We start from the raw sequence: 12,340 nt of genomic DNA on the forward strand, positions 1-12,340 counted from the left end.
ACGTAGAAAAACAAAAAAAAAAAAAAAAAGGATTATATATTATGATAAAAAGTATATATGTTGTAAATGATTGAGGATAACATACATGAAATTAAAAATGACCCTCTGATTATAATAGATAAGTTTCCATATACGAAAAAAAGAGAAGCTCTTCGCATTAGCGGTATGATCAATTATAAAATATATATATATATATATATATATATTTTATATTTTATTTGTACCTTTTGTGTGTATCTGATGTTGTATGTGGTGATTTTTTCTTATTTATGAATACATTTATATGAATGTACTCATATTTTTATTCTCACATATATATATATATATATATATATATTTGTATACATTTGTATATGTTTAAGCTTCCTTTTGTTTGTTTATTTGTTTATTTGTTTATTTGTTTATTTGTTTATTTGTTTATTTGTTTATTTGTTTATTTATTTTTTTTTTTTTTAGAAGATCAAGAAAAGAGGAAGATATGCCGTATTTTCTTTTTAACCCATTTTCATGCTGACCATTATACAAATATAAACAAATATTTTAATGAGAATGTATTTTGTTCGCAAATTACTAAAAAATTATTAGTGAATATAATTGAGGTAAATGATAAATATGTACATAATTTAAAAATAAATAAGATATATTATCTTTTTAATTTTAAAGTTGCTTTTATTGATGCTAATCATTGTCCTGGATCAGTTATAATTTATTTTGAATTTAAAAATGGAACAAAAATTATACACACAGGTGATTTTAGGTATTCAAATGTTCATAGTTTTTTGATAAAAAAATTGTTATCTTATAGTGAAGATATATCAATATGTACCTATAAAAAAAATGAAATGAATATAAAATGTGAGCAACAGGATATAGATAGAGAATCATTAAATGATAATATATATAAAGAAGAAAAGAAAATTGATATAAATGGAAGGAATATTATTGATTCGAAGTTGAATTTAAATTGGGATATAATAAAAAAAGAAAAAGAAGAAAGTCAAAGTGAAAGTATAAATAACAATGAAGTTAAAGAATATGATAATAATCCAATTGAAATAATACAAAAAAAAGAAAATAGTTATATTCCTTTTTTGAGAACAAATGAAAAGGATAATATTTTTTATATGAATGAAAATATTCCTATTTATGAAAGTGATAACTATTTTGTAAATTTAGAAGAAATTATAAATATATATTTAAAAATAGTAGAAGAGTTATTATTAAATATTCATAAGATAGAAAAGAAACAATTTTATATGTATGATACTATAAAAGAAGATAATTATTTTAATCATTTCCTTTTTATTGATTTATGTTTATATTTTAATCAAAATGAAGAGGATATATCATTTTTTTTTGATTACAAAAATTTGAATGAAACAGGTATAATATTGAACAATGAGAATATACACAAGATACATGTTAAGAAAAATGAAGCCTTTAAATGTGACACAACTGTAAATGATAGGGAGAATGTAAAAACGGAAGAAAAGCAAATTAATTCAATAGATCAAATAATATATGATAAATATAATAATTTGGAAAAAAATTTATTACATAGTAAAATAAAAGAAGAGAAGAAAATGATGCCTGATTCGAATTGTGTATTAGATGAATCTCAAAACAATATTCAAAAGAAGAATAAGAAAAAAAAAAAAAAAAGGAATCATGAGGATTTTAAAGAATTTGCAGACATTCAAACGAATCATAAAATAAATGAAAATAGAAATGAAATTATATCAGAAAATAAAAATTATATAAAAACTATTTATCTTGACACAACATATGCTTTGTCAAAAAATAATTTGTTTGCTCCTCAAATGTATCTGATAAATTATGTTATTTATTTGTGTAAAAAGAGATTACTTTATGATGAAGAGAGGTCATCAAATATTTTGGAAACAAATAAGATAAGTATAGAGGAAAAGCAAGAAAAGAAGGGAAGAAATATAAAAAAGAAGCAAACAGTCAAAATTAAAATGGAAAATAATAATAATAATAATAATAGTGATGATGGTAATATTTTTATAAATGATTATCATACAAGCAATATTAAACAAAATGATTTAGATATTAAAAATATTATAAATAATGATACAAACAATTGTAATATTCATATATGTGATAATGTGAATAAATTAGATTTGTTAACAAATCATAGCAAAGTCAACAAAGAAGAGAAGAAAAAAAAGAAAACATTATTTCTTTTTGGAACATATAATTTAGGAAAAGAGAAAATATATTTATCTGTATCTGATGCTTGTAATATGAAAATATATTATAAGAATGAGAAGAAAAGAAAAATAATTGAATCATTTTTACATAACAAACATATACTTAATAAAATAACAGATAATAAATTAGAAGCACAAATTCATATTGTTGATATTAATTATTCTTATATATTTCCAAAACTTGATAGAAGGAAATTTCTTAATTTAATAGATGAAGATATAGAAAAAGAATTCGATTCTTTTTATTATATTATACCAACTGGATGGGTAAAAAAATTTTCATTTTATGAAAGAAATAATATTTCCATATTTTTAATTCCTTATAGTGAACACTCAAATTTGGATGAATTAAAAAATTTTGTTAAATCAATCAAACCTTGCAATATACTACCAACTGTGTTTTACAATGAAAAAGAAAAAACAACAATTTTAAATATATTTAATCCTTTTCTGAATTTAAAAAAAGAAGTATTGAGCTTTTTTAAAATAGACGAAAGATATGGTTCTAAAAATAATGAGATATCTCCAGATAAAAAAAAAATAAAAGTATGCGAAAAGGAAGATATTCCGAAAGAAGATGTTTTGAAAAATATAAAACAAAAAAAACTCACATCCTTCTTTCCCCTCATAAAAAAAGCAAATTCATCGAACATTTGAACAAGGAGATTAATAAATAAATAAATAAATATATATATATATATATATATATATATATATATAATATTCAATGTGTTTATATAATATATTAAATATTACATTATTATTTTTATGATATTATATAATATTCCATTTGTCTATTATACTAATATTTTGTTCATATGTGTTCTTTTTTAATTTTTTTTCGTATATTTCTTTATATATTTTATTTATTATTATTATTTTATTTTTTTCTACATGAATTAACTTTAAAAGAATTAACAAAAAAATAAAATCTTTTTTTCTAAATAAGGTATAAGAAAATTATATATGTTTATTATGTGTGTAAATAATAATGAATATTTTTACTTAAAAGGGCAAATTTATATGTATCTAAAAATAATATAGGTTAATAATTTTTTCTCCTTTGCGAAAAATGAAATGAGACATGGGAGAAAAATCAAAATTATCATTTAAAAAAAAAATAAAATAAATAAATTATATATATATAAATATATTTCAATTTGTTATATATATATATATACACATATATATTTTTTAACATATATGTATATAATATATTTATATTTATTTATATGTTTCAATGGAGAAAAATAAAAAGAAGAAAAACTCAAAGGGAAAGTTCAGAAAAAAAGAAGATGTTAAAAAGGATATAAATATAATAAAAAAGGATAAGAATAATAAAGATAGTTCAAATAATACTATAATTAATACTAGTGATAAAGATATGGATGAATCAAAAAATAAAGGATTAAGAGAAGACAACATTTTTCAAAACATTAATAATTCTACAACCCTTTATGATAAAACAAGTGATATTATAAATGTATTATATGGTTATATATATATATATATATATATATATATATATAATATTTGAAATATTAAATAAAAAGTATTTTTTTTTTTTTTTATATTCATTTTTTTAAATAGATTATAAAAATATTAATATGAAAAGTCCACAAAATAAAGGCAAAGACACACTTAGTAGTAATCATGAAGATATAATAAATCAGACATGTGGTATATCGAATAAACTAAAAAATGACGACATATTTGAAAAAAATACACTGGTTGTAAACAGTAAGTTAGAATGTGAAGATACAATCACATTATTAGAAAAAGATGTTAATGTTAATATGAATGATTATGATAATAGTTCTGAATTTATAAAATATATTGAAAATTTTAAAGAAAAAAAAAAATGTATGGATAATATAACTTCTTCTATGGGATATAAAAATGAAGATAACAAGGAAGAAGGGAAGAAAAAGGCAAAGGATGAAATAAAAATGAAAATAGAGGTACCATTGAAAATAATATAATAACTTGATTTATATGAAAAAAAAATATATATGTGTAATATATGAATTTTAATATAAATACAAAAAAATATATGATTTTATCTGATTGGTATATTTTTTTTTAATTTTTTGTTTTGATATAATAATTTAAGGAAAAGGAAACCATATCATACAAATCAAAGAAAAAGAAAAAAATGGAAAAATAGTAAATATAAAATATAAACATATATATATATATATCTTTTATTTTTTTGTGAAATATTATATTTTTTTACTACTTTTCAATAATTTAGTCATATTAGTAATGAAGAAAAAGAAAAGGTCATGAAAAAATACATGCTCAATTTAGAAGAACAATATAGAAAAAAAAAAGAAGAAGATTTAAAAAAAATTGTAGATAAAAATAAAGAGGATATGAAAAAATTTAAAGAGAAAGAAAATACATTTGTTAATTTTTTGAAAAATCCTCGACTAAATTTATCTAAGGACGAAAACGTGAATGATTACTTGAGCATATATCCAAAGACAATAGTAATAATAAAACAAAAAAGTGAAATTATAAAGTTTAAAATAAAATGAGAGATCATGAAGTTATAAAATTAAACGTTATACATATATATATATATATATATATATATATATATATGTATGTTTTCTTTTCTTTGTTTTTTTTTTAAGCAATTTGTAGATATACGTAAAAACGAAATATTTATCAAAGAATTATTAATTACGAACAAAAGCAATATTTTATTACACATTATAATTATTCCTCCAACATTAAAACAATTTTATATTAAAGAAATAATTAATATATATAACAAACAAGAGGAAAATGAGAAAAGTAATTTAAATCATCAAATAGCACCAGGACATTCATTAAAGGTTAAAATGAAAAAATAAAAAATTAAAAAAATAAAAAAATTTATAGTTTATTTGATCTATTTAATAATAAATTTTTTTTTTTTTTATAACTGTTACATTTTAAATAATACAGATTAAAGTATGTTATAATGTGGTTAGTTTGAATTATCAAGAAGATCATATAAGGTTACTTTCTGAGGCAGGAAATGAAATAATTGACGTAATAGCCCAAAAAAAAGAGAAAAAAATTATAATTTATATGACAATATTTTACTGGGTCATATCTATAATATAAATATAAATAAATATATATATATATGTTGTTATCTCATTTCAGATTAAAGTGTTTCAATCTATTCCTAAGTTAATATTTGAAAAAGTCTTAAATTTCGGACCAATCCGTCCAAATGAAAAAAAAGAGAAATTGTAATATATATTAATATTCATATTAAATTATCAAAGGAGAGGAACATCATATTATATATATATATATATATATATATATATATAAATATATATATATATTTTTTTTTCCTTTATGTGTTCCAGATTTGGTGTAAAAAATAATGGCAAAGATATCAACCTTTTAATATGCCCCAAGAAACTATTTCATTTTTACGATAAGTTCAAAAAAGTCGAAGAAGAAGAAAAAATTTTGAATTTATTGTTAAAAAAGAATAATGAAGAAACTAATGATATAGAAGAAATTAATGAAAATGAAGATACATATTATATGTATAATAATGTGACAAGTTATTCTCATAACTTTTTGTTTTTATATAAAAAATTTGTAAACAATTTTAATAAATTATATTTCGAAAAAATATTACAAGATTTGTATTACTTCCATTTGAAAAATTCAGAGGAAAATTTTGTAACTTTTACGTTTAAGTATGTATTTTAATGAAACAAAAAAAAAAAAATAAAACATAGAAAAGTATCAAAACGTATAAACATATATATATATATATATATTATATGTTTTATATGAATTTATTTTATATTATTATTATTTTTTTTTATTATAACTTATATATTTTAGATGTAATAAAATTGGTATATATAAAAAAGACTACTATATAATCACTGATAATGAATGCAACTTGAACGAATTAGATAAAAAAGAATATGTACCAGATATTATTAATCTGAACAAATTAAATATATTTGAGTTCTCTATAAATGTTATAGTGGAACCTGTATTATTAAATTTGCTCTTCTTAAATAATAGGATGACACGTATGTTTTATGTTTTATATTAATATATATTAAAAGTAAAAATGAATAAATAAATAAATAAATAAATAAATAAATAAATAAATAAATAAATAAATAAAGGTCCATTTAAATATGTGCACATGTATATATTATATTTTTGTAGATGATCTTTATTCCAATAAAATATCAGAATATTTAGAGAATAACGAAAAAAACAATTTAAATTATTTACTTCATTGTAGTAATTTATATGCCTTTAAGTTTTCCGATATACAAGTATGCAGTGCAAATATATAAATATATATATATATATATATATATATATATATATAATTTATTTATTTATATATTTCCTTTTTAGGTCAATAGTGCTTATAATTATATAGACCTCGAAATTTCGAACAACGGTTTAATAGATTTAAACGTTGTATGTAGTATATATATAAAAACTTATGATAGTAATGACAAGGAATCTATAATTTTAAATATTAATGATAAAGGTATATATTATTATGATGAATATTTTAATGAGAATCATTCTGATTGTTTGTATCATGAGAGAGAAAAGAACCAAATTATTTATGATAGCAAATACTATAAAGATATAAAAATATATGAGAAAAATAAGGATAGAAGAAAATTATGTCCCTTTTATATATATCCAAGACAATTTAATTTATCTTATAAAAGTAGAAAGAAAATATTTATTATTTTTAAACCATTGGAAAAACATATAAATTATCAAAATTATTATTTCATTTTATCTGTTAAAGATGTAAATAAAGGTTCTGATTTAAATATAATGGATTTATTCAATATATCTTCTAAAACAAGACAACAAAATGAAATGTTCGGACTTCCCTTGGTATGTATTAATGAAAAAAAAATAATTAAAAAAAAAAGGAAAGAAATTGATAAGAAAGAAAAACAAATATTGAAAAATAAATTTGGTAAGAAATTTTCTAAATATTACAAATCATCTACATCTACATGTACATCTTCGAAAACATCTTCTATATCCTTATCTGATAATAATATATCGAGTTCCAGCTATTCACAATATAGTGAATCCTATATAAAAAAAAAACAAACAAAAAAAACAAAATATTTTAATAAAAAAGAAAAAAAAAAAAATTTCGTTTCTCTTTTAATTCCTTTATATGCAAATATAATTGAACCAAATGTAAATATAAAAGCTAAAAAATTAAGCAAAACTATTTTTATAAACCCTTTATATTTATACAAATGTGAATTTACAATGAAAAATAATAATAATTTTTATATCAATTATTATTTCCCTCTTATTTTGAGTCATAATGATAATAGAAGTAAGGATAAAAAATATTTGATGGACGAGGTTATTAATGAAGAGGAAAATAAAGAAAAACAACAAAAAAATGGTTGTATATTTTATTATGATTATTTTGAAATCATAAAGGATATATATGTAAACAAAAATAAAAATAAAAATAAGAAAGATGAGAGGCAGATTTATACATGTAAAGAGGCCCGCACGAAGGCTAATAATAATAATAATAACAATAATAATGATGATGATGATAGTACACAATTTTGTCGTTTAACAAAGAAGAAAAGGAAAAAAGAAAAACAAAACAGATCCATCACATATGAACAAACATATAACGAAAAAATAAAAGATGGTAAGGACAATAGGAACAAATGTGAAGAATACTACAATCATTTTAATAGTTTAAATAAAAAATTAATAAAATATTTCTATAAAAAAGGAGATAGTGATAAGGTAAACATGTATGTATTGGTAAAAAATGATGTTAATGAAAATTTAAAAAATGATAGTTTAGAAGAAAATGAGAAATACGATAAATTGAAAAATATTGGAAAGAGAAAAAATATTTTAAAAACTGAAAAAGATACATATTTTCTTAAACCATATGAAAAAAAAAAAATTGTTTTATATTTATTAGTAAATAAATATGGATATCATAAAATAGATTTCAAGATATTATTTTATATGGATAATTATAAAATGGAAAAAACAGTTACAGCTAACATTTATACAAGATATAAAGGTGTTCATTTGAATAAAGATAATTTTATTTTTAAAAATGGTTTATGTCATTATAGTTATTGTAATATTATAAAGGTAACAAATTTAGATAAAGACATTAAATTTATTACACTAGATGATGATAATAAAAATGATAATAATAAGAATGCTCTTTTTAGAGACTGTGGATTTATTTCTTTATATATGTTATATATATATGCATTAAAAAAGAAAGATAAAAAAAAAAAAAATTGTCCCAGAAAAATATGTACAAATATTATGAACAAAATCGAAGAAAAAATAAATAGCGAATATATAGATGATAAATGTATAAAGAAAGAAAACAATAATATTTATAATTGTTCTATATGTAAATGTACATTTAATTATAATAAAATATTTCATTTTTTTCAGAAGACATATCATGAAAAATATAAAGAAAGTAGAGCATATAATTTTATATATGATTCTAATGAATATTTAATTCAATACAAAAATAAAAATATAAATAATGAAATAAAAAATTTAAATATGTTGGAAAGTATTTATAAATATAGAGAAAAGGAATATATATTTATACATAATAATAATATAGTATATAAAAATGAAGATCGAGTTTTATTTTATCCGTCCAATTTTTTATTGCTTCCATTAAAAGAGGCTTTTTTCTTTTTCTTCTTTTTTTTCTCTCACTCGGAATGTGTAAATTTGGAGCTTGGAGTAATACAAGGAGAAAATAAATAAATAATAAGTAGTAAATAATAAATAATAAATATCTATATTAATATATGAAAATTATTATATATATATATATATATGTATATATTTATTTTTGTAGGTAAAATATAATATGTTTCGAAAAGACATTTTTGTAGAGGGTGAATGTAAGAGTCAGTGCATTAAAATAAAGTACGACAAAAAATTTAAAGAGAGAAAAAAAAAAAAAAAGAATAATTATGAAGAATATCCAGAAAATAAAGATAAAATAATTAATAATGAGAATGAAATAGATATAGATGGTGATATAAAAATAGAAACAAAGAATAAATATGATGATAAGAAAGAAAGAAATTATATAGGTATATGTACTGAGAAAAAATATTTTGAAGTTGAAAATTTGAATGACTTGAAAATTTCTTATGAAATATGTGATAGAAAAAAAGGTTATTTTGAATATAATTATTCTAAGAAAGAATATGTTCTTATTTTTGATAAAAATATAAATATAGATCGTTATTATGATAATTTTAGTACCTTTAAAAAAATTAATAAATTGGAAATATTAAAAGGTGGAAAACAAGGTACACCTGATAAGTTACTACATAATAGGAAATATAAAGGGATACATGAAAAAAATGATAATAATAATAATAATAATAATAAAAATAAAAATAATGACAATAATAATGATAATATTAATAATAAAAATAATGACAATAATAATGATAATATTAATAAAGTAGATGGTTGTATTAATAAAAATAAATTTAATGATAACGAAAATATTCAAGATAATATCCTTGCTTGTATAATTTTTTGTGATTCATCCATACATACAATAAAAGGACTTGGATCAAACAGACATGCATTCAGGTTATTATTATTTTACGATGAAAATATAACTAAATCTAAAAACTTTGTAAACATAACGTTTTCAGTAAATTTGGATTATTTTAATTATAGTGAAGCTATCAAAGTATACTCCGAATTTTATATACACTCTTTTGATTTTGTATATATAAATGAGAAGAATTTATTATGGTCTTTATATTTATATATGAAAAAGGAAATAGAAGATAAAGAAAGAACACACATAAATAAGGATTATTTAGAGAATGAAAAAAGGATGAATGATTTTACTGATACATATTTGGATGATATGATAAACGAGTTGGATTTTATGAAAGCAGAAAAAAAGAAATCATCTGAAGAAAATAATATGAACACAAATATTACAATTAATAGAAATATAAATATAAATATTGATACAAATAATGATTTATATAACAAATGTGATTACAAGTGTTTATGTAAAACATTTGAAGATATAAAAAATTATTATAATGTAGATGAAAATATTATTGATCATTTTAAGGATTATATTTATGATATTATTTGTAATGTGGAACATAAAGAAATAAAAAATGAAGAGGCAAAAAAGAATGAAAAAATAAATGATAATAATAAAATTAATGATAATAATAAAATAAGTGATAATAACAAAATTAATGATAATAACAAAATTAATGATAATCAAGAAAAACACCATAGTGAAGAAAAAAATGACAATATTAAAAATAAGATAACAAATTTTGTAAAAAACACAAATGACGAATTTATTAAAAATAGTACTGATGAAGATACTTTATATAAGTTGAAGAATATTATGAATGAAAATAATTTTTCTATAAATTATACTACTTATGATAAAGAAATGAATAAAAAATGTAGGGATTATATTTGGATACATAAACTTCTTCATGGTCTTAATAATCACATTGAATATAAATTTATTGATTTTATTAAAAAATATAAGTATGAATTATTTTATGAATATGATAAAATAAATATATTAAATGTAGAAGATAAAAAAAAAAATATTTTGTGTGAAAATAAAGAAAAAAAATTTAATATTGGAAATAAAAATGAATTATGTAAAATATATCATTTTGAAATAAATAAGGAAAATAATACATTCTATATAATAATAAATAATCCTAATAAATATAATACAAGTATAAAAATTAGCTCAGAAAAAAATTATGTGAGTAATATAATTAATAATATTTATAATTACTGTATAGACAATTTAATAACTAGTAATGAATGGTGCGGTATGAAGAAATTTTTTACAGATCATATGGAAGATAATAAAAAATGTGAACACATTTTAAGCGATAATTTTAATTTGCACACACTAAATGCAAAAGTGTATGAACAATTAAAACATTTAAATACACCATATATTAATATTAGAAATGATAAAAATAAAAAATATAATGAAAATAAATTTTATATGTATTTTAATAATATATTAAAAGAAAAAAAAGAATATTGCTTGAATATCAAAAACAAATTATTTTTTGATTTTTATTTAGACATATATTTATTCAATCATTTTATATATTCAAATAAATGTTCATTCATTAAACTTAATTTCTATTCTGATAATATTAATATATATAAAGATATTATTTCTATAAACATGGATAATTGTATTTATAATAATAAAATATTAATATTTTCAGAAATTAAATCCTTACATTTAGTAAGTTCACATAAAGAAAATAAGGATAATGAAAAAGCAGTATTTCTAAATCGTTTATATGTAGATAAAGAAATTCTTACAAACTATGCAAATATAAAAAATTTTGAAGAAAATGCAAATGTTCAAAAGCTTTCTGAATGTTTTGATGAAATATTAAGACCATATGAATTTATTATATATAATTCATCTAAAATCAAAAAAAGACTTACTTGGAGGATTGATAAGATATCATATACGAAGGTAAGTCAAAATCGTAATATAACAGAAGATTTAATGGATGAACAGCATGTTTCAGCTTCTGAAAGTAGAGAGATATATAGAAGAAATGAGGAAAATATTCATCCTGAAAATTTTGCGGATGCTATAGATGCTGTAAATGCTGTAAGTGGTGAAAATATTGTATATACTATAAATGCTGAAGATGCTAAAAATGCTGAAGAGTTAGAAATGTTTAGGACATATTATGTAGATACAGAAGAAAGTGATGTAACATCTTCTAGTATGAGTAATATTAGTTATGATAAAAAAATTGACATCGAAATGAAATATTCAGATAACTGTATAAATGAAAATGAGAAAAAGAAATTTGAATTATCTTTAGAAGATATATTATACAAAGAAGGAAAACATGTATATATGATTACATGTAATTATGATTATATTGAACCAGATAATCCCAAAAGGCAATGTGAACATGTTTCACATGATAATATTAGTATAATAGAGAAAATCAGACAGAATTTTTTTATCAAATTTTATATTTCCATAA

General features: G+C 19.0%; 2 protein-coding genes across 2 annotated transcripts in view; both read left to right on the forward strand.

Annotated features, from left to right (window-relative positions):
* Positions 1 to 66: 66 nt before the first annotated feature.
* PGSY75_1474300 (putative DNA repair metallo-beta-lactamase protein) lies at positions 67 to 2,891 on the forward strand (the record flags this gene model as incomplete). Its single annotated transcript, XM_018788419.1, has 2 exons — positions 67 to 163; positions 457 to 2,891. The coding sequence occupies 2 exons, from the start codon at positions 67 to 69 to the stop codon at positions 2,889 to 2,891; spliced, it is 2,532 nt and encodes an 843-aa protein (XP_018639791.1).
* A 583-nt stretch (positions 2,892 to 3,474) lies between these two features.
* Positions 3,475 to 12,340, forward strand: part of PGSY75_1474400 (hypothetical protein) — a gene marked incomplete at both ends in the record, with an annotated part of 10,542 nt that continues 1,676 nt past the window's right edge. The window contains 12 exons of the mRNA XM_018788420.1: positions 3,475 to 3,727; positions 3,825 to 4,195; positions 4,348 to 4,400; positions 4,489 to 4,726; positions 4,874 to 5,077; positions 5,190 to 5,276; positions 5,394 to 5,482; positions 5,606 to 5,947; positions 6,099 to 6,295; positions 6,438 to 6,550; positions 6,636 to 9,023; positions 9,142 to 12,340. The exon at positions 9,142 to 12,340 is cut by the window's right edge and continues 43 nt beyond it. Of these exons, the coding sequence (XP_018639792.1) occupies positions 3,475 to 3,727; positions 3,825 to 4,195; positions 4,348 to 4,400; positions 4,489 to 4,726; positions 4,874 to 5,077; positions 5,190 to 5,276; positions 5,394 to 5,482; positions 5,606 to 5,947; positions 6,099 to 6,295; positions 6,438 to 6,550; positions 6,636 to 9,023; positions 9,142 to 12,340 (7,534 nt within the window). The remainder of the gene's footprint in view (positions 3,728 to 3,824; positions 4,196 to 4,347; positions 4,401 to 4,488; positions 4,727 to 4,873; positions 5,078 to 5,189; positions 5,277 to 5,393; positions 5,483 to 5,605; positions 5,948 to 6,098; positions 6,296 to 6,437; positions 6,551 to 6,635; positions 9,024 to 9,141) is intronic.

Source organism: Plasmodium gaboni, chromosome 14, assembly GCF_001602025.1.
Source record: "Plasmodium gaboni strain SY75 chromosome 14, whole genome shotgun sequence".
In the NCBI taxonomy this organism is placed as follows: Eukaryota; Apicomplexa; class Aconoidasida; order Haemosporida; family Plasmodiidae; genus Plasmodium; species Plasmodium gaboni.